We start from the raw sequence: 21225 nt of genomic DNA on the forward strand, positions 1-21225 counted from the left end.
AATAAGCTTCTACGTTAACATACGATATGAAAGTTCAATACACGTGTGTTTAAAAGAGCATTTTCTGTGAAAAAACACGTGTTGTGCAAGAAACGTGTCTCCCTCGCAGTACCTCTCCTGACCATCTGACAGGAGATGTTGGATACATTCATCACAGGACTCCGCCGTCACAGGCCTCGCCCACAGAAGTCTGTTGGTGAGAGCTGAGTTGATTCAGCACCTCACAAAGACGCCACGGACCACCAGGGACATATGTAATGATGGCGCAACCTCATTAAAGTTTAGTTATGTCGAAATAAAAGCTTAAATATTATTTAAAAAAGTTGCCAGAGCGGGAGCGCACGGGTCAGGCGACCGTTCGCATCAGCGCTCAACCACACCCCCCCATGGGTCTTTCTAAAAGGGGTCTTGCTCTAGCAGATGTTCCCATGTAATGTTCCCTCATGTCCTCTCCCATTCCACCAGTTTCACACTTTGTCTCTCTTCTTACTATACACTTTTTTCTCACCTTCCTCCTCTCCCTCCACCTTCTTTACTACCCCTCCTTTCTATCTCCATTCGCTTCCATCTTTGATCTTGATAGTCATATTTGCAGCAAAATCTGATTAAAATACTCGATTAAATCTACTTCGAGCAAAAATGCAGCAACCAAACCTCCGATTCTGTTCTCCCCTTCTATCTCTTCCCATCTACCTTTCTCACCTCGCTCTCTGTTCTGATCTTCTCCCACTCTCTGCTCTCTCCCTTTTCCGCTGTCCTTCTACCTCTCTCCTGGTCTTCTCCACCGCTCCTCCCTCCACTCCTGCTTTCGCTCCTCTCTTGGTCTGCCCTGCCTCTCACCCCATCTATTCCTGCTCTGTCTCTTGCCCTCTCTCATGTCACCACTCTCTTCATGCTCCCCCCTTCCTCTCTACTCCTATCATTGCTCTCTCTCTCCTTCTCTGCGCTACTTATTCTCCACAATGCCTAACGTCCTTTTCCCCTTCCCTGTGTATTCTCACTCTCTCTTCAATCACTTACCCTCTCTCTCTCAATCTTGCTACAACAGTCATTCCTCTCACTTAATGCACGTTCCTCTGTCTCATACACAATATCTTACCTGCACTCTGTCACGGCACAGTCCTCACAACACTCCACACCACCATCCTCTTTTCAGCACATGGTCTTTTGATCCACCAACACCACCTACGACCTCACCCAAACACCTTTTATCCATGTTCTGTTTGAATGGGCTTTTCTAGCCCTCTCTAATCTGCCCTATCCTCGTTCCCGTGGTTACCTGTTTTATCAGGCCAATATAGCTGTGATGTTTCCCCCAGGGTTTGGGTTCTTTGGGTCAAAGATTTTAAAACCCCTGGGAATCCATGCTACCTATATGATCTCCGGCGTCGCAGCACCAAACAGTTCTTTCTCTGTGGCGGATGTCACGGATTTCGGCAAGCTGTTCTTGGCATTTCTTTTTTTTTTTGCAGCAACGTGTTGGGGTCTCACAATAACATGTCGAGATCGCTTGATGACAAGTGCTGCACGGCACCCCACTTGATCTTCTAGCTCTGGTCCAGATTCTCCTGGTGATGATCTGAAGGCTTCTGGGGTGGGTAGTTCTGAAAAGGAAACATAAAAGACCTGACCAGGAGTCTAGAAGTCAGTGTGGATACAAAGTGGTACCAACAGTTAGAGAGGTCTGGCACTCTGCGGAGTCAAGGACTGGTGTGCCCCTCAACTCCTGAATCCTACCTCTTTCAATTCCCTGGTAGGCCACCTGCCCCAGGTAGAGAGGAGTCCCAGCTACCCTCTGACAGGTTATGACCTTGACCCCATCACAATTGGTCTATACATGGCATGATGGAAAGTGACACCATGCAGCTTTTGACCCCGGTGGTGGGCAACTACATGTATTTTCATAAATCTTTATTGGGCATTGTGAGTAATTGCCACCTGACAAGGGTGCAAATCCCTGGATTTATGAGGGTAACGCTGTCTCCAAAAGGGGGTAATCTGCCAACCAGATACCCCTTTTCCATCGACTACTTGCCAAAAGCACTATGCACTCATACCCTGCCACATCAGGAGCCCGATCCACTGCACCTACTCTGATAGCCGCAGAGACAGCCAAGACCCTGCAGCGCAGAGGCAACATTTAAGGTATGCCCTTCTGTACCCACAACTATGATGATCCTGAGCCACCCATGTTGGTGGCAGGGTAAACTCCAAATTAGGCTAAGCCTACCTTTAGGCATAGTGCATGGTGCCACTTATGATCACGATTGCCAAATTGCAATTGATATCGTACATGTGAGTCAACTCTGCTCCAATATTTCAATGAAGCTAGGGGGATAGAGGGCTATCTTGGGACCAGTAGCGAGCTGAATCCCCTAGCCTTATTGCCCATGCACCTGGAAGGCATGGAAACTGCAGAGGAGAGCAACAGCGTTAACCCTTCTCAGTATTCCTCTCCCAAAGTCCTCCGGCAAGTCACACTCAACCATGGTTTCCGTGCTTCTGCCAGATGCCAAGTGCATCGTGCTGTGCTCGACCCCAAAAGGCTCCACCCCCTGGAAGAAATGAGAGTAGCCCTGGAGGAATCGAAACAGCAGGCTGACGAATGCCCTAGCAGAGAAAAAGCAGAGGGTCCAAAATGGAGCGTGAGGCTCAATGGAGGACACCAAGACTTCCATTCCTGAAGAAAGTGTCTCTAGTAGTGGTTCCCAAGGAAAGCCGAGGTAACACCTCTGCAGGGACTTAGTCCAGCCATATGAGAAGTGGAATGGCATTTTCAACTGGTTTGAAAAGCAGGAGTTAGCTTTCCGCAACCAGGAGGTGGAAGAGGAGTTGTGGGGTGCAGCCCTTGTGAGCTGTCTACCGACGGTTGGAACTGATGAAATTATTCAGTTCACTCCTGAAGAGAGGCCCATCTATTCCAAGAAGAAGGCCGCCATCCTCAGGAAGTTCTGCAAGACAGTAGAACAATACCTCAAGAGCTTTAGAGAGCTCACCAAAAAGGGTAGTCAAACCTTGAAGGCGTTATCCATCAATCCCTGAAATATCAGAACGGTTGGGTAACAGGTAACAAAGATGACATATCAACGGGCAGGTTTAATCTGATTGCATGCAAGAGCATTCTTAAATGGAGTTACACCAGCCTCTAGTAGACAAGAGTATCACAGACCCTCAGGAGCTTTCCAAGTCAGTTGAGCGGTTTGTGGCTACTCCCATCCAGAAAAAGCCAGTGGCTGCTGCATCCAAACCAGACAAGGGGGTTGAGAAAAGTAAATTTAAAGAGGCTAAGGACAAAGGGCTGCACCCTCTTGCTAAGAAAGGACCCCAAAAACCAAAGGGGAAATTCCATTCACCTGCATCGTCTGCTCAGAAAAGAGAAGTGAGGGCACGCCTAGCACTGGGGCACCCACACTCACAGCTTCTATAGGCTGCCTTCTCTGCGGAGAACGAATGCATAGAAAGGTAGATACCACCTGCAAGGGTAGATTAAATACAGCCGTAGTTAGCACTATGCTCATGGAGGAGGAAGACGACATAGGCTCTCATTACAGTTTTGCTGGTATCCCGCCAGTAATTCTGGTGGGATACCAGCAAAACTGCCTTACTGTTTCCACCGCCCGATATCCTGTTATTACTGGGATATTACGGGTGATGAAGACGCCAGTAAATTCCCATTCCATGGAGTAGGATTTCATGGGATGGGATTGGTGGAATTACCAGCACCAGTAGTACCAGTGCCAGTGATTCCAGGATTTATTTGCCGGTAGGGGCTGAACTCCCGGCAGGTCAGAACTGCTGGTAGATCACTGCCCCCACTGGCAAACTTGTGTTTTCTTGGTCGGGAAAGAATGCTGGTGTCAGAATTCATTTTTGCCAGCATTTTTTCTGGACCTCGGAACCCATGAGCCCCATAGTCAATGTGGCCATTTTAGATGATGAATTCCCACTTTGCCTACAGTTGGTTGAATGCAACCAAGTATTCCTAAGTGGGAAAGGTATGGGGTCTCCCTACTGGTTCACTATCACCGTCTTGTGGCAAGCGCTGGATTTGACTTATGGACTTCATTGATTCACGGTGCGTCACCCTTTCTCAACTCTCATGATAGACTTCCTTTGCATCTGGTACTCATGGTGGCCCAGAATCATGCAGTTCCCATCTTCATCTTGTATCCTTGCTTGCAACATTATGCTTCTGCAATTGTATTCACTCTCCCCTCTTGATTCTCCACTCTTTTTGACTGCTTACTCTGTTCTCTCCTCCTCTCCCTTTCTCCCTTTTCCTATCTCCTCCCCTTACTTTCTTCTATGCACTTATTCTATCAGAATTGTCCCCGGACCTAGTATGATAGCAACCTCGTCTGTCACCCCCCCCAACCCCCCGCCCACACCAGCACTATCTGAAATATCATCAGGCCTAGGACAATACTAACTTGTTTTGCTCCTCCCCACCCTTTCAGCACCCCTCGCTCTCACCTTTTGTTTTCTCCGGCTCTACCAGAAATGTCGTCAGGCCTAGTACGGTAGTCACACGTCTGTTTCCATTTCCTTCCCACTCTCCCCCTCCCTTCCTTATCTTTGTTTTAGCTCTTGCACTATCTGAAATGTCATCAGGCCTTTCACATCCTAACTGTTCATGGCCTGTAAGAATGTCATTGTATTTTCCCTTGTTCCCTCCCTTGCCTTGAAGCGCTTTGAAACACATTGTGTCTAGGCGCTATATAAATAAACTATCATATCATATACATCGTTTGGGACCACGTGTTTATTAATGAGAGCAGAGCCCCAGCACTTTGTGATACTGCTGTATCACCACTGGCTGACAACAGTGAGTGCGAGAGGACCAGACGCCTGGTCCTCCCAGAGTAGTCCAGGGATTCGACGGTCTCACCTGATGCCCACTGGCTATTGTGGACTCCATTTACAGGGGGGAAACCTCTGAGCTCCGCTTTACTGTTAAAGATGCCCTTACAGTGCCTCGTCCCACCAGCTAGGTTTGTGCTCTATAAATCCCAGTGCTCGAAGTGAGCGGGAATGGTCGGGAGCTGTATGGCACTACTTTTATTGCTTTATGTTTACCATTCCTCTACTTTTTACATCCATATTCAGCATTCGGTACAGAAGATTTGTCCATTCAATTCCCTGTGCAAGTGTGAAGTTGCAATAGGAGCCTTAGTTACTAATCCCTTAGGCTATTGGAATGCCCCGGCGCCAACACTAGTCACATGTTGCGCGATGCTTACACCTACCCGCTCCCCTGCCGAGACCACAGTGCCACTACTTTTTTCGGTACACTTCTACCACTGATAAATCCCCATTGCTGTGCTGTGAAAAGTGCAGAGTTCATGTGCACGGGGCATTGCAAAAGGTCATGCCCAGCGAGAACGTGAGTCTTCTGGGCATGGGCACAGGCCAGCCCTAGTGTGATTGCAGGATCAGTCAGGAACATCGCCCACTGAAAAACAAAGAGGATCTATTGAGTTATTATAAACATTACCAAACCCCACCAAGCTCTCAGAAATTCTAGTAGCGTTCCTGACAAATCTCCTTCATAAAAACACATAGAACCAGCACTTTCGGCCTTCAATGGGAAAAAGGCGGTGGTGGCATTTTCCGCGCCATGCCCTTTTCATCGGGGACGGCAATGAAACCGGTGATCAGAGGTCGCGGCCCGGATTAATCCGCCGCAGCTGTTATAAAGCGGATGAGATGCGCTGACCCGTGAACTAGAAAATAGCTCTTTTGTGCACACGATGCAGATGCCGACGGTGTGGGATATAAAAGGCCGGCGCGCACTGTGGCAGCGGTAGGCTGGCATCCGGTGGCATGGCGATGGGGAAGGTAAGACTCACGTGCGGGGTCACACTACTGGAGTGGGATGGCTCTGGTTTGTTTGGCATAGGTCTTTCTGCTGGCTGCTTCTGAATGGGGGCTGTGCGGGGTCAGACTGGGGCAGAACACCGCCTGTCTGACCAATGAAAAAGTGTCTCCCAGTGGCAAATGGCAATTTATTCCTTTTGTGACAGACTGAGTAGTACCAACGGGGGAGGTTGTTGATCAAAACTGATGCAGTTTATGTTTCTTAAAAGAACATTTATTCAGGAACACAGGTCAAAACTACTAGCCGCATGGTGAGTAACTAATCAAACAGGCCTACATGGGCCCACAAAGTGGCCCCCTTTGACCAAACTGGCCCACACTGGCATTTTGTGTGTTTTAGTTCGGGCATTTCCCTAATGCCCTATAGGCCAGTCCGAGCCTGGAACTGTGTGTTCTATGAGTGGATTGTGGGTTTATTACGACTCGAAGCTTGTTTAATGAAATGACTTGCAATCATACTTTACTTTTAGTGCAAAACAGTGTTTTCATAATGCGGCACCAATTAGTTGTCCAGCTATCAGTGCGATGATTTGACTTAAGACCACGGAGCAAAGACGTTTCCTTAACATGTTTGTGGGCTTTGACAGTCTGTGTTGCGATTCCACAGGACATGGCAATTTCGATTAACCTCCAACAGTCTTACCATTGATCACAGTGCCTCGGATAAGCCTTTTTTGGATGAAGTCCAGAAAATGTCACGAACAATCTAAACGGAGCCAGGAAGTCAAAAACCTCCATATATTGGAATGTGTTTGAAATAGGACTTCCGGGTATGACGCTTAAGAAGTAGTCTTAAACTGTCTGATGGCTATTTCATTTTCCTTACAGTTCTCCTCTCCTCCACTCCCTCTCTGGCCAGATTGGGACCCTAAACCTACTTTGAGGGTGATCGCAAGTATGGCGGCATTACATCTGGTAATGCTGCCAAATAAGATGGCCGTTTCTGTTTGCAGTTTCCATGCAGTCACTTGAAGGGTCCGCAGGATTCTTATTTGTGGTGTCCTGCACTGGGGGCACCCGAGCAGGACACACAACAGCCGGAGAGCACCCGGCTGGACCAGGAGAACTGCGATAATGCAGTACAGCCCACAGCAGGGCGCACCCTGTGGGGGGTCGGAATCCCCGGATGGGATCCCAGTGATGGGACCCAACACTGGGATCACCCAGTGCACTGGCTCCTCGGCACTGTGATCACACAGGCCGAGGATGCGACACAGAACGTGAGCACATGGCTAATACACCATAGAAATTGACACAGCCACAGGGTTGCCACTTTCTGGGTCTTCTGCTGCAGTGTCTGTAGGTGCGCACAGATGCCCCCTTTATTAAGTAAAGCCATGACAAAGTCATGACTCGTTCTCTTAAACAGGCAACACACCCCAGTTAAAGGGGCCACACCACACTCCTCCTTTACCATAATTGTTTGGAGAGGAGTGTAGACAGGGACACCGCTCCACTGTTCAGCTATGGCTTGTATTGGAAGTGGACCTGTGTCCTGCCCAGGCTTGGGTTGGAAACATTTTGTTGAATATTTTATATTTTGAACAAAGTGAAATTCAGTTTGGCAGAATTAAGATCGAGCTAGTTGACATCTTTTCAAGTCTTTATTGTTCGGGTGTTTCAGGCTTTGATTTCCAATCTCATGATGATCAGGGCAGAGTCTTCATTATAGCCAGTTAAAACCAACACAGCTGCATAACTAGTCAATCAAGGTCGCAAAATAAGATAAGCATACCTGGACTAGGATGGGGCAAAATGGGGATCACAGGGGACCCAACCTTTTTAGGGACACCAGTTTTTTTTGGCTTTAGGAGAACACAGCTAAATTGAGTAGTCTGGAAATAACAGAATTGTCTTGGCTGGGCCTGGGTGTTACGTTAGACTTGTATGCAGGTCAACGTCCTGGCCATTTAAGAGCACTGTGACAACTGGTGATTTTTAGGTTCGTAGATCATGTAGATTGGAATTGGGTGAGTAGGTTTCAAGTTTTAGATGGATTTGTTTATTTTTGTATCACCTTTGGAGAAGAATGGAAAGTTTAAGATTTTTTAACGGGATGTATTTCATTGAATCTAAATCGATTAGGTGAGTCATGAAATTCATTCTGGATTGCACACAGGAAACAGCATTGCCTCCAATAATGCGTTGTCAAGTGTTCTTGATAGTTTTACAATGTTGCTTATAGTTGCTCTCAATGCAAGTTATACATTATGAAAATCTGTTTTGCAGAGATTAAGGAGCCAATTAATGGAAATGTGAGCAGAAATCCTGCAAGGGCCGCGTGCGGAGGACACTGCATGAGAGTGTGCGCAGAATACCAAATGCGTGCCTCACATATTCATGGAATTTACTACACAAATTAACCATAATTGCAAGTTGTGGCCAAAACGCCCCAACACACCCACACGCACAGCATAAACAGCCATAACAGCTACCTTTGCGTGATCCCCCAGGCACGAATACACGCACCCTTCAAACAGTGCATGGGGTCCTCCGTAAGCAGAGCTGCATCTTTGGGACCCTGTGCAGGGTCACCCGTAGCTGTTCCCGGCACCCCGACAACATGTGTATGAAAAAATCCTAGCTTGGTCTGCGTAAACCGTTCCTGCACACCGCTATGCTGCTTACGCGCACTCCCGGTTGCATACACGCACCCCTAAATCTGACATGCAAACCCACCTCCGCGCTGCGAATCCTATGCACAGTTGTACTTACGCCTGCCTTTGGCTGGCGTAGTGATTGAAGGATTTTCATGGCCATTCATATACCCAGAGGCTGCGCGGGTGTTTCCATGAATACGTGCCATTTGGCGCAAATGTTGGGCATGCAAGTGACTGCCTGCGGGCCGTCCCTCGTAATGCCCACTTTGTTGCATGTTCTTCCCCATTTTCTGAGTTTCGCCTCCTTCCCAGCACTCTGCGCAAGTCACGCCAATGCTCAGCGTGGTGTCTCGCGCAAGGCGCTTAATGGCTTGCACCGACCTTCCGGGACTGTGCAAACTCCGCGCAAGTCCCAAGTAAGTCCCGCGCAGTCTGTTCCATGAATCGACGAATGCAGATCTGTTGCGATCAGTTTGTTGCTCAAGTCTTCTATTTCCTAAGCAAATCATTCTAAGAATCGGGCCCATAATGCCCAATTAAGTGCCGACAAGGGGCAGCACTTGCATGATCACAGGAAAAGTCAGATGTATTTTGGGTTTATGGTATTGTATTCATGGAAATGGCACCCAGGTATCGAAGACCCCTTAAGGGCCAGCATACATGCATCATGTCTGTGTATCTGGTGCAGCGTGACCATTATCCTAGTCAGGGAGGATGATGTGCTTGTGCAGGGAGATATATATATATATATATATATATATATATATATATATATATATATATATATATATATATACCCACCAGGCTATTTCTAGAAGCATACAGGGGCTGATTCGTGGAATTCTTTGCACCGCTGAAAAGTGAAATTGCACTGCCGACACAAACCCTGATTCATGGAACTGTTCAAAGTATATTTTTGCAGTGCAAATTCAGTGCAAATTTCATTTCGTACTGCAAAAATGACTTTGCACTCACTTCGCACTGCAACGTGTTTCCTGTCCTTTTCTATCATTCAGAGGGCTAAGACTGCAGGAGGTCATGTGGGGGTCAAAGGAATTAGTGTAAAGAATATTCCAAAATGGCAAGATGCTTCTTTTCTCCAACACTTTCCACAACTTTATCTCCTAAAGATCAAAAATCTTCTTGGACTTCCCTCAGTCTGCCCGGTCCTTCTGCCTGCTGTCTTTTAAGGTGCACATCTTTAGGCCGTGCTCAGAAAATCAGCCCCTCAACATAAGGGTGGTGTGCCAAATGCTCACCAGCCAACAGGAAATACTCGCTGGGCGGCTCTCTTCCATATGTTTCAGAAAATGGTTGTCGGTAAAAATAGGCAAACAATATCCAAGACTGATAATATACTCAGTTCATTGTATACCACTATATACATCTTTGGTAAAATACAGCTTTATAGTTATATGGACCCAGCTGCCTCTAATGTGTAGGCGGCACTGGTTCTGCCACCAGTCCTAAAAGTCAAATGAAAACCAATGTAAGATAATATGAAAAAGATTTCAACTTTCCCAAAAAGGCAAATGTGAAATTGGTCATAACTTTGGTTCTCTGCATGTTACAGATTAATAGTGACTGAAGTTCCCCAAAGTGTCCCGCAAAGATGTTCTGGACACATACCCAACAGTTTTATTTACCTCAAATGTCTGTCAGACAACTTGGAGTTGCAAACGAGCTTCCCATGCCTCCCTCTGCAGCCCACTGCTAACCATTCCCCCACAGCGTCCCACAAGTCATTTCCCTTTTTTCTATGTTTCACGAAATAGTGGCCGAAGTAGAAACAAGATGTAACATGTCCCAGTGGCCTGCAGGGTCCAGTGGGGCCTGCTATAGGGCTCCGTGTGAGATGACAGGAGCACCCCCTTCCTTGCAGGGTCCTACGTTTTACCACTGGGTGACCTTAAGCTTGCTGAGATGAATTTCTAAAAAGTTTCTAAAACTTCAGGGGAACAAAAACCACCAAAAAGGCAGCGGATTCGGCAACTCAGCAAACCTGTTCACTAAGCATTAATGTAGATGCATCCTTTCGAGGCCTGTTTCCTTAGGTTCCCAGGAATGTGCTGGTTCCTTAGGCTCCCAGGAATAAGACTACAAGTGACAGTACAAATTCACCTTTGGTACAAGCCTGTACTACACAGTAAAGTGGTAGCGATGGCTGAGTAGCCAGACATATCTCAAGAGTAAAGAGAGCAGTATCAATAGTTACACAAAGGACAGCAATTACTATTATTCAAACAAACACTGACTCAAGGTGCCTGAGTAAAAGAATATACATTTATTTACACATCAGTTGTATAACATGTCACTAAAGTAAAGCAGTTTAAAAATCACTCTTAATACACCACACCCAATAGGTTCCAGATAAGTTAAGCTCACAAAATGAAGTGGGAACAAAATGGCACTCCAGAAATGTAAAAGGCAGGGAAAGACAAAGTTAGGCAGTAATTGAACAGCACCAACAGGTAAGTAAGCAGGGCAATCTAGAAAGAGGAACTACAGTGATAGAATCAAATCAAAAAGGCTTAGGGCCAAAGTCAATAGGACAAAAGTCTTTTGCTTAAGATCACACAGCTCAGGGTAGTTCGCAGTTAAGGCTTTGCCAAGAGGTCCAGACGAAGTTGGTTGTCAGAAAAGTTAGGTGAAAGAGTAGAGAAGGACGAGCCCTCGGATTGGAGAAAGATTTCACACACTTTCACCCCGGCTGAACTAAACTAACAGCCGGATTTGAACAGTACCTTTGAATGGAGAAGAAGCTGTAGCTGAGGCAGACGTTCCTGCAGGCTCACGGTTCCTGAAGCGACTGTCGGACTGACACGAAGTAGAAGGACTGGAGGGTCCTGCACTACCCAGGGAAGAAACCAGCATCAGAATAAAACAATGAATAAAAGGTGCGCTCCTTAAAACCCAAGCAGGGTCTGACCTTCCTGGCTATCCGCCCCACTGTAGCTCTGTACAGCGAATTCAACCAGGGGAGGGAGTCCTGGCTTGCAGTTTGGGCAAACTAGTTGGTCCCACCAGCTCAGGGGAAGAAGATTCCTGGAGGATATTCTCTGTCGTTGGAGTTCGAGGATTCGGACCTGCAGCAGGGCTTCACTGGGAGGTTCAGTCGTGGTAGAGTTCCTCTTCTGTGAGCTCCTCATCGGTTCTTTCGTTCCAGTGGCGACTATGCCTTTCCAGACCCAGAGACCTGCTTCTTATGCAGTTTTCCCCCCATTCACACAGCCTGAATGTCAATCGCACAGCAGGGTGCTTGTCCCGCCGGGACAGTCACCACAGCCAATCATTTCAGAGTGCGACATGGGTCTCCAAGGAGACCCTGTACAGGGAGTCCGAAACCCCTCCCTCACATCCTGTCCCCCCAAACATACAGGCACCTAAGGAGGGCTTCTGCATAGAAGCCCGCGAAAAGACAGTGAACAAAGTTAATGGCAACTTCTTATGTTCTGGGAGACAGTAGTCGGTCCCAGAAAATTGAGTCTGAGTTGGGAAGTCTAAAAGAAAACCCTGTGTCACTGCACTGAAGGTGCTGTCTGACACATAGTAAAAAGATGATGCCTGTGGAGTAGGTGAGGCTCCACAGTCTATGAACACAAAAATGTTATGCAGACAGCAAAACAAATGTAAGAGTGGGAAAAAAGGCTCACACTCTTACCAGGTGAGAAAATAAATACTAGAAATGCAGCAAAACTGCTGAGGGACTCAGTAGGTAAGGGAAATTAGCCATTCTGGAGAATTCTCCCAAACATGTGCCATCAATCTCTAACAGTGCTGTGATACTCTGAAGGTATTCCCAACAAAACAAGATATTTATTTATTGAGCATTTATACAGGTGTTTCCAGGCACCAGATAACATATGGCTTGAGAGGCACTATTAGAGGCACTATTATAGTAAACCCCATTCTTTTGAAGCAATGATTGGGTCTTAGCAGTCATTTAAAGTAAATAATGTACTTAACATAGATAGTAGCTTTGGTGCTACCAGTATTAGGGTTCCCACAAATGTACATTATAATTGTCCTTTCCTAAAGCATTTTAAAGAAGAGAAAATATATGCTACTTTCAACATGTCATGAGCACATTGCCTCTACTGTGAATGCTTCGGTGTTCGGTAGCTATGAAGCCTAGCAGCTGCCGGCATGCCAAGTAACGGCTGCACAGCAGCACGCATTCAAAGGGGTCTTACCCATCGGTGTTAACGATTCAGGAACACACCTGGGAGTATGGCAGGCCTATCTGGATAGAAACCTTTAGCACAAATTGTTAAGGCAAAGAACACTTTATTAAAGTGAGGCTGATTAGCAGGCCTGACATTTATTCAGAATCAACTTGAGATTCTGATATTGGGAGAAAAACAACACTGTTTTTTTCGCCTTGCAGATAGAAATCCATCCCAACCTTAGCAGACTGTGGCCCTGTAGGTGTGCTGGTAGCTCAGTTGGTTGTAGATCTTGTTTCTAGATAATGGCCTCTAGCTGTTGGTAATCTGATTTTAACCACTTCTTGTCATGCCTGGTGTTAGGTGGGAAAGCTAGGTTAAAGCAGGCGAATGGATGCAGGGCCCGAGGATAGACCCTAACGGAAGACAAGGAAGTGCCCTGCTTTCCTACATGCCCTTTGCCTCAAGACACTTTCCCCACCGGGGAAATGTGTGGCTCTTGCCCATTGCAGGTAGAGTGAAGGCAGTGGTCTGTCAGCATGGATCGTTGTGCTGCGGTGTGAGATAAGGAGGAAGGGGGCAGGTGGTTGGTTGAGGGTAGGAGGGAGTGGCAGGATGTTGGTTGGGTGGATTGGGGATTGGTGTTGCGGGTGTCATACCTGCACTTACGGTGGAACTGGTAGATGAAGTGGGGGACAATCCCGGGGGTTGTAGTGGTCTCCCCCACATTGTAAGACAGGCAGCTCGCACAGAACAGGAAGATGAATGCCAGCTAGGGCCACGCTGGCATAGCTGCGGCCAGAAGATCACATACAGGAAAAGGGGCATGCAGAAAAATAACCAGTGCCATAGAGAGGCAACAAGGTCACTTATGCAGAGTGTAAAGATTGACAGGTCACATATGAATTTTAAGCAGCGCTGTAAGGATGTTTGTCCACTTATCATTTAAGTCTAGGGAGTATAGAAATATAATCAGAAAATCAGAAAGGGGATACATCGCGGCAGAATTAATCAAATTCGAATTTGTCTATTTTTTGTAGACAAATTTGGCCGCACATTTATATAGGGGTGGGTAATCGTGATGATAAAGCAAGGGGGATGTTCGGGACTGTGGGGGTCTCCCACCGCATACATTTGCGGCCAAATGTAGAAAAAGAAAAGAAAACTCACCAAAATCGAATTCGACAAAAAAAAAACTCTACCAAATCACATAGAATCAGAAAATTGGTATGAGGTATCAATGAGATATATGTATGTGTTAGTATGGCTTATTGAAATGATTGTGTATGCTAGTGGTACGAGAAATTTGAGAGCAAATTAACTTTGACACTTTTGATATGAACAATAGTGCATAGAAACGTGTCCAGGCAAGGCACATCAAATGTTTCTATCGTCATGTATATTGTAAGCCTGATCAAATTATTATTACAATATGTAGTTGCAGTCAAATGTTGGTGACCCAGGATAATCTTTTCACCTAAAAGAAATTCACCTCGTTAGACCACAGGGACTGACCCCCATAGGCTTTGGGGAAAGCATCCATGCCATTTCATGACCTTAATGCACAAATTCATGCATTCTGCAGATCGTTTTTTACGAGGACAAGAACTTCCAGGGTCGCTCCTATGAGTGCAGCTCGGATTCGTCCGACCTGCACTCCTACTTCAGCCGCTGCAACTCCATCCAGGTTAAAAATGGCAACTGGATGATCTACGAGCGACAAAACTACACTGGGAACCAGTACTACCTGTGGAGGGGTGAATACCCTGAGTTCCAGCAATGGAGTGGTTTGAACGACACCATCAGATCGTGCCGTTTGATTGCGCCAGTAAGTTACCTATTGCGTAATCGTTTTCAGTTGCAAGGTTTCGACACTCAGACATTCACATGGCATTAATGTTTGGGGGCGGGGGTGTGCAATGAAGCCGAGGATCTTGACGTTGAGTTGATATTCCTGACACCCTAAATTGGTGCACCTTCCACATTTGTGAATATGTATAAGAACAGATTCGAATAATGAAAAATGTAAACATCAGTCACCTACCAGTGGAGACAGCTGGGATTTAGGATGCTATTGCCATTTAGTTAGTGCTTCCATCTTCATTGAGAGGTCAGCCCTTTAATTGCATGCTACACGAAGCAGTACGCCAATTTACGCAAGGGATTCTTACGCCCAGTTAAGAACTAGGTAGGTCCTATTTCTGTCAGCACTGAGTTCTAATGGAAGTCATTTCGATAGTTTGCACAGAGGTCGGTGAATGTCTTGGCTCTAGTAGGGCCTGATTCACCAAGATGTGCACTGGAGCAACTCGGGGGATACCCTATAACATCTCAGATGTGCACCTGCTACTTAAATACCTAATTCACGAATACCTACAACTCGAGCAAATCTGGAGGTGCATGTAACCTATTGGAATTGCGATGCAGCAAATCTATTTTGCTCCAATTGTAGGCTTTGCAAATCAGCAATAAGGAAGCAGGTGCAGATCTGGGATGCTGATGGGTGTCTACTTATTTTCTCCAGGGCATACTTTGATGAATCAGGCCGATATTGTCTCGAGCTTCACAGAAACACTAAGGCTTTTCATGCTGCAAACATTGGGAAGGGTATTCATGGCTCTGTTAAATTACTGTGCAGTGGGTAAACATTGATTCTCAACCTTCTTTCTAATTTCTTAGATTTCTCATTAAGATTCTCAAATGAGAAAAATAATATCACAGTGATGATTGTGATCCTAACGAGTACTCAATTTATTCATACAAAATGAAAACTAAGTCATCAGATAAAAGAGCGAGATCGAAAGAGTAATGAATTACTAAATGAGAGCTTAAGGGATCAGATACATGCATGCCCAATCAAGTAAAATATGTTGTGGCTCGTTTCTATGAACTGTACCGTAAAGAAAATGTGTAAAAGGCGTGCATAAGCCTTTTTACAAATTTTCTTTATGGTACAGCTCATTTTCATTAATTCATATGGCAGAGGGGCAGGGCGAACTTGCGTTTCTACCACCCACTTCTTCTATGCCATGCAAATACCCCACCTTTTTTCACTGGCATGCATTTTTACACTGGAGTAAATTCTGTGGATCCCCATGGAGCCCATCGGCTTCATATGCCATCATTAAAGCAGATGGACTCCATAGGTATCCATTGTAAACGCTGCCTGCCAACTTGGCTGGCAGCGTTTACAACTAAATGCTGCATACCATGCTGGTAGGCAGTCTTTAATTCTAGTTGTAAATGCTGCCTGCCATGCAAGCCTGGCAGGCAGCATTTACTCAGTTGCACAGCGGAGTGCAAATGTGCAGGGCAAAAAGCGGCATACAGCTCTACGTGTATGTCTACAAGGAATGGCTCCTCGCTGCCAAATTATTTGCAGGAGCAAAATGAGCTCCATATGGTCATATTTCTGTCTGATGCCTATGCCATTTTTCATATCTGAAGGATGCTTTCTCCAAGCTAGCCAACATGTTCATATCATCAAGCTAGTGTTCAGTAGTTGTTTTGTGTGAGATTTCCCATATCATAAGAAATCTCATTTAGTACAACTACTCCGAAAAGCCATCATCTCCTTTTCTGGTGTGCCAGTGGTAGACAGCATTCTAGGTATTATGGAGGAAGCCTTGAATGGAATGCCTACTGCTAATTATGACCAATGCAGGCGATAGAATAGGCAGAATTCCTGGGTACATTTGTGTGCACACTTCGCGGTCCAGGGTGCCATTGTTTGGCTGCTACTATACATGTCCCAATTCTCATTGGATATTATCAGAGTCTGTGCCCCTGGGACTTTCGGGGCTGGAACTTGAAGGGTTGAAGTGTCCGCATTTCACATCTTTTTAACTTAGTCACCAAAAACAATCCAAATGTCATGCAGTTGTATTCTTTCTTTGACCAAGTGCTCATGGTCCAGAAGAGCACTCACAATGGATTTATGTGATCACTGCGCCGCCCGCAACTGCGACGCCGAAAATGCCAATAGCAGTTACGGCGCAGCGCAGTGATCATATGGATCATATGTGCCCGCTTCCCCTGCCCTGCATTACCCCTCCCAACCCGCCCCCCCACTTCAACGTGGGTTGAAGCTGACACCACAGGGTGCTTTTCTTTTTTTTTCTTTCTTACGTGTCCCCTACTTTCCGAAATGGTAAGCGGGGGGACACCCCCGCAATCCCTGCTCTACTTGGGTGCAGTAAATGTCACCCTCATTTTGTGCGCCTCCAAAGTCGCAGTGACTGCGGGGGCGCACAAATGAGGGCAACATTTTTGTACGATACCTTCACAACTGGTAGGCATGACATCAATGCAACGGAGAAGAAATGTCAAAGACAATAAGTTGGATACATGAGGAATTTCAACTGTTTGGTAACTCTGGTGTGTTTCCCTTTTCTTGCTTTTCTGCCTTTGCAGTACCGGGGATCTCACAAGGTACGGGTCTACGAGGGGGAGGACTTCAAAGGTGACATGCTGGAACTGGTAGATGACTGCACGTCGCTCTATGAGCAGTTCCAGCACTACGACATACAATCCTGTAACATCTTAGGAGGTTCCTGGATCTTCTATGAACAGCCAAACTATCGAGGCAAGCAGTACCTGCTGAGGCCTGGCGAATATAGGCGATACACCAACTGGGGTGGATTGAATGCCAAGGTTGGCTCGCTAAGACGCATCCTGGATGTCTATTAAATTATGAGTTTGATTGTAATATCCGATTGATTGTTCAGTCTAAATAAAATCTGACATTCTGGTTCATCTATTTTAACTGTTTCTTCATTTACTACTTTGATTATTTTTAAAGACGGTCCTACATTTAAAAAGTTCATTACACAATCTGCATGTTTATCGCATATTAAAATCAAGGCGTTAGCTCCAGGTTTTACAATTCACCTATGTACACTGTTGTAGACCTACAGTGGCTTTCATCAGGGATGATTGTGTTCTGGCAATGCGGTAAGTATTCACACCCTTAAAATTCAGGCATTAGTAATGACATGTTTTCCATTCACTGTCTGGGCCCTGCCATCTCAATACATTCGCTCTGGGTTGAACCGATTTTAAACTGAAAGTATTTGAGCCAGATTACACCAGATTGCCAACAATGACAGCAAGGCACCCAGGAATGTCAGTTCATCAAAATGCTAGAAGTGGTGGAAGTGGCATCCCATACCCAATGACATCAAAAGCAGTGACATCATATGACCTTTGAGGCTGACAGTGTTACTGGAAGTGACACAATATGATCTTTTGCTCCAGTGACATCACAGGAAGTGACATTCCAAAAGTACAAAAAATACAGTAAGTGTATGACTAACAAAATAACAAACAGTATATAAGTGGACAAAAGGCTATTTTAGCTCTCTGCGGGCCATTGCTTGGTGGCAGGCCATTAACCCATAAGCGATTATGATCCCTCCCTAGCTCTATAAAGCTATAAGCACATAGTGGTAGCAGCAATGCAGGTTTTGGAGTTTTGGTGGTAAAGCAAAACGTTACTGTAATAGTGAGTAAAGTAAACAGACAAACTGAGTTAGTAAATTACATTTACATGTTACATTTAAGTCATAAAACATCACACTTAAGCACACCAAAATCAGAGATGGGGCGCGCGCGCGCACACACACAATTTTGACGTTCCATTGGATCTCATTAGGGATTTTTTATTACTGCATGAGGTATGTAATTACAATGTTAAGCAAAGACGTGCAATGTGTTTATCTTAAACGTTTTATGTTTCAGCAACTCCAAACTTTATACAACTATAGGCCAGGTCTTTCTGGCCAGTAGCTAGCTGCCCACCACAAGGTGTTAATCGCGATTGGCAGCCTGGCAGAGCATACAAGGAGCCATGCATTTCTTAAAACAAACGTTTTCCGAAGATGAAAAGATGATCCTATGCAATGGTCATTTTATCGCGGAAACACATGAGAAAAGCAAAATGATCAGCCAGGAAAACAGAAAAGGGAGCTACTGAGATCAGGTGATGAACAGCTGGGTGAGGCGAGAAGGATGCGGATGGAGCGGGTGTGGACAGCTACTACGAAGAAGCACTTCAAATACTTGCTGAGAGTCACAGCGGCTGCCCTTCGTGCAATACAAGCCAGGTTTGTTCTTTCTGAAGTCTAAAGCATTTCTTCCCATCAATTCCCTGCAGGTCACCGCTTTAAGGGGGAGGGGGGGCACTGCACCCTCCATAATCTCCATAAGGGTCTTCTTGCATATGTGAAACCCTTGCTCCTTCCCTCATCAGTGGGTTCTTCCAGATCATTGAAGAGGTCTTCTGTGTTGGGACTTCTCTTTGTGAAGTGGCTTCTGTAAACTTCTGAGATAGCAGAGAGGATTATTGCAGGTTCTGGAGGCTAGGCAATAAGAAATGACGACTTTCCCATCTCTTTGTAATGTAACCCCCTTTTCCCTGACTCGTAACATTTCCGAAATCACTCTTTACATTCTTGGGGGCCAGGCGCTGTCAAGGTTCTGAAAGGTATTGCTTGCCTTACGCCCAGGAATGGACTTGGGAGTTTGAATCATCCCCTTGTCCCTCCTCTGGAGCCTGCATGAGAGAGTGGATGGAGGCACCTGGAGTTCAAGGCCACCACTGTCCCATCACTCTGACTCTGAAATGGGACATCACCACAGGAGATAAAGTGGAATCTAAACAGGGCAAAGAACTGGTACTATCAAGTCTCAAAGAAAGACAAATCATTCTTTAAACTATTAACCCAGTAGACAAAAGATAGGACACATGGTCCACCACACAAGACTGCCAGGATTCACTAAAGAAACTTTACAAATTAATAAGAGAACACACAGGGCAAATGGAGGGCTCCTTTTGGTAATTTACCAACATTGCTCTGAAGAGAGTCTGTCAATATGATTTGTACAGTAAGAAGGAGCAGTGTAGGCGTTCATTGGTCCCTCAGAAAATGCTGATGACCACAAAGTCTACCTGGAGTACTGGTAAGCTCAGCGTTCTTTACCAGCTAACATGCGTCTTACACCAAACTAGCTGCTCAGATGAAGACCCACCTTCTGATGTGCCTATACCCCAAGAGTGGTACAGACTCTGGTAACACAACCCACACAGGGGAGAAGTATACACAACTCGATGCGTTCCTTTCACTGGCAAAGATTGCGATTGAAAAAGGGGACCCCAAGATAACCAAGTCCTTTAATGCTGACTGTGCGGCTCAGTAGGCACTGCATGTAACTTCGGAGGATTTTATTTTAGCAACTTCTCCCCTAAGCAGCTTTGTAGTGTGTTATTGCACCATCTGGTGAGTCTATATGTGCTCCCATCCCACGTCTCGGGAGGATAGCTCAGGGGCAACGGGCTCGCCTTGGAAACAGGATGATGCGGAGCAACACAAGTTCGATCCCCGGGTCCACGCTTAGAACCTCTGGGTATTAAGTGCGTTATAAATAACCAATCATATCATGTGAAGGTTGAATTATAGCCACTATGACCTTAAGTGTGGTTCAAGAAAAATATGATTTGTGATATTTAAAATTTGTATTCATAGCTACAAAAGACAGATAGTAACATTCAGTTTTTGTCCCATGCACTGCGTTATTTTATGCTTTGCTTCCGCAAATACACTAATGACAATGCCACAATAAGTGTCATAGCTCCCCAACTATTGTCAGCCAGTGACCTCCACAAAAGGCTGCAGTGCTTAGCTGATATTATGTATGAGCTGCCAGTGGTTCTTGTAGTAGAGCAGGTCCCAAATAAAGCCTGCACTCCAACCGTCCCTTTTGAAGTACCAGGAACGTTCACACCAAAATATACGACTTATGAGGAGCAAATAAACGAGCAGAGAGCCGCAGTGGGGCTCTGTCCAGTACCTATCAGAAGAACAGCACCTATTGAAGTACCAATACCCAGAAAACCATGGACAGTAAGGTATCCATTAAGAAAACCATATCGACAAATGAAATGAAAATCGTCCAAGTACAGTCCCTGAAGAAACCAAAAAGGTCTTATGGAAGACGAATGGTGACATCACGAGAACCCGGACTGACTCACATATAGAAGAAATGACGACCAGAGAATGACGCAAAGAGACAAAATGCCATGAACAAGGATATCGTGAACCTAAAGTGAAAGGGCGATGTCAAATGTAAGAAGCTTAAACTGTAAGCATGGCAAAGATATTTGACCAGTTTACACCTGTACATATGCTTGGAAACGCAAGAAAGCTAAGAAAACCATGCAGCTTGCTATGCTTAGTAGAAAGATAGTGCAGCAAGCGCCACTATACATAATCTACCTCAAAAGAAGTACGTTATGTAAGCATATTTCCACTTTGCACAAGAAGCAGAATCAACCCAAGGTTACTAGAGGCCACACGAGAAAAGGCTTATTATTTAGCAAAATCGAGAAGAGATGGCTGAAATGAAACTCAGCAGAGGCAACTCGTGCCAGGAATGACAAGGTCGTACCAATAGAAGAGACAAACAGTAGCTATATTTATTTGAAACTAAGAACAGAATATCCTGCTTCTGGAAGGTCAAGATAAGAAGACAAAGACAGGTGGTGGGTAAAACGAAAATCAAATACACTAACTGATAGAAAAGAG

The 21225-nt window shown here is 45.6% G+C and overlaps 1 protein-coding gene across 1 annotated transcript; it reads left to right on the top strand.

The window, feature by feature from the left end:
• The first annotated feature begins 3127 nt into the window (after positions 1–3127).
• LOC138487368 (gamma-crystallin 2-like) lies at positions 3128–17372 on the top strand. The gene is made up of 3 exons (XM_069613943.1): positions 3128–3379; positions 14229–14471; positions 17057–17372. The coding sequence occupies exons 1-3, from the start codon at positions 3128–3130 to the stop codon at positions 17330–17332; spliced, it is 771 nt and encodes a 256-aa protein (XP_069470044.1). The 3' UTR covers positions 17333–17372.
• The last annotated feature ends 3853 nt before the right edge of the window (positions 17373–21225 follow it).

Source organism: Ambystoma mexicanum, chromosome 9 (genome assembly GCF_040938575.1).
Source record: "Ambystoma mexicanum isolate Mex_15411 chromosome 9, UKY_AmexF1_1, whole genome shotgun sequence".
Lineage (NCBI taxonomy): Eukaryota > Metazoa > Chordata > Amphibia > Caudata > Ambystomatidae > Ambystoma > Ambystoma mexicanum.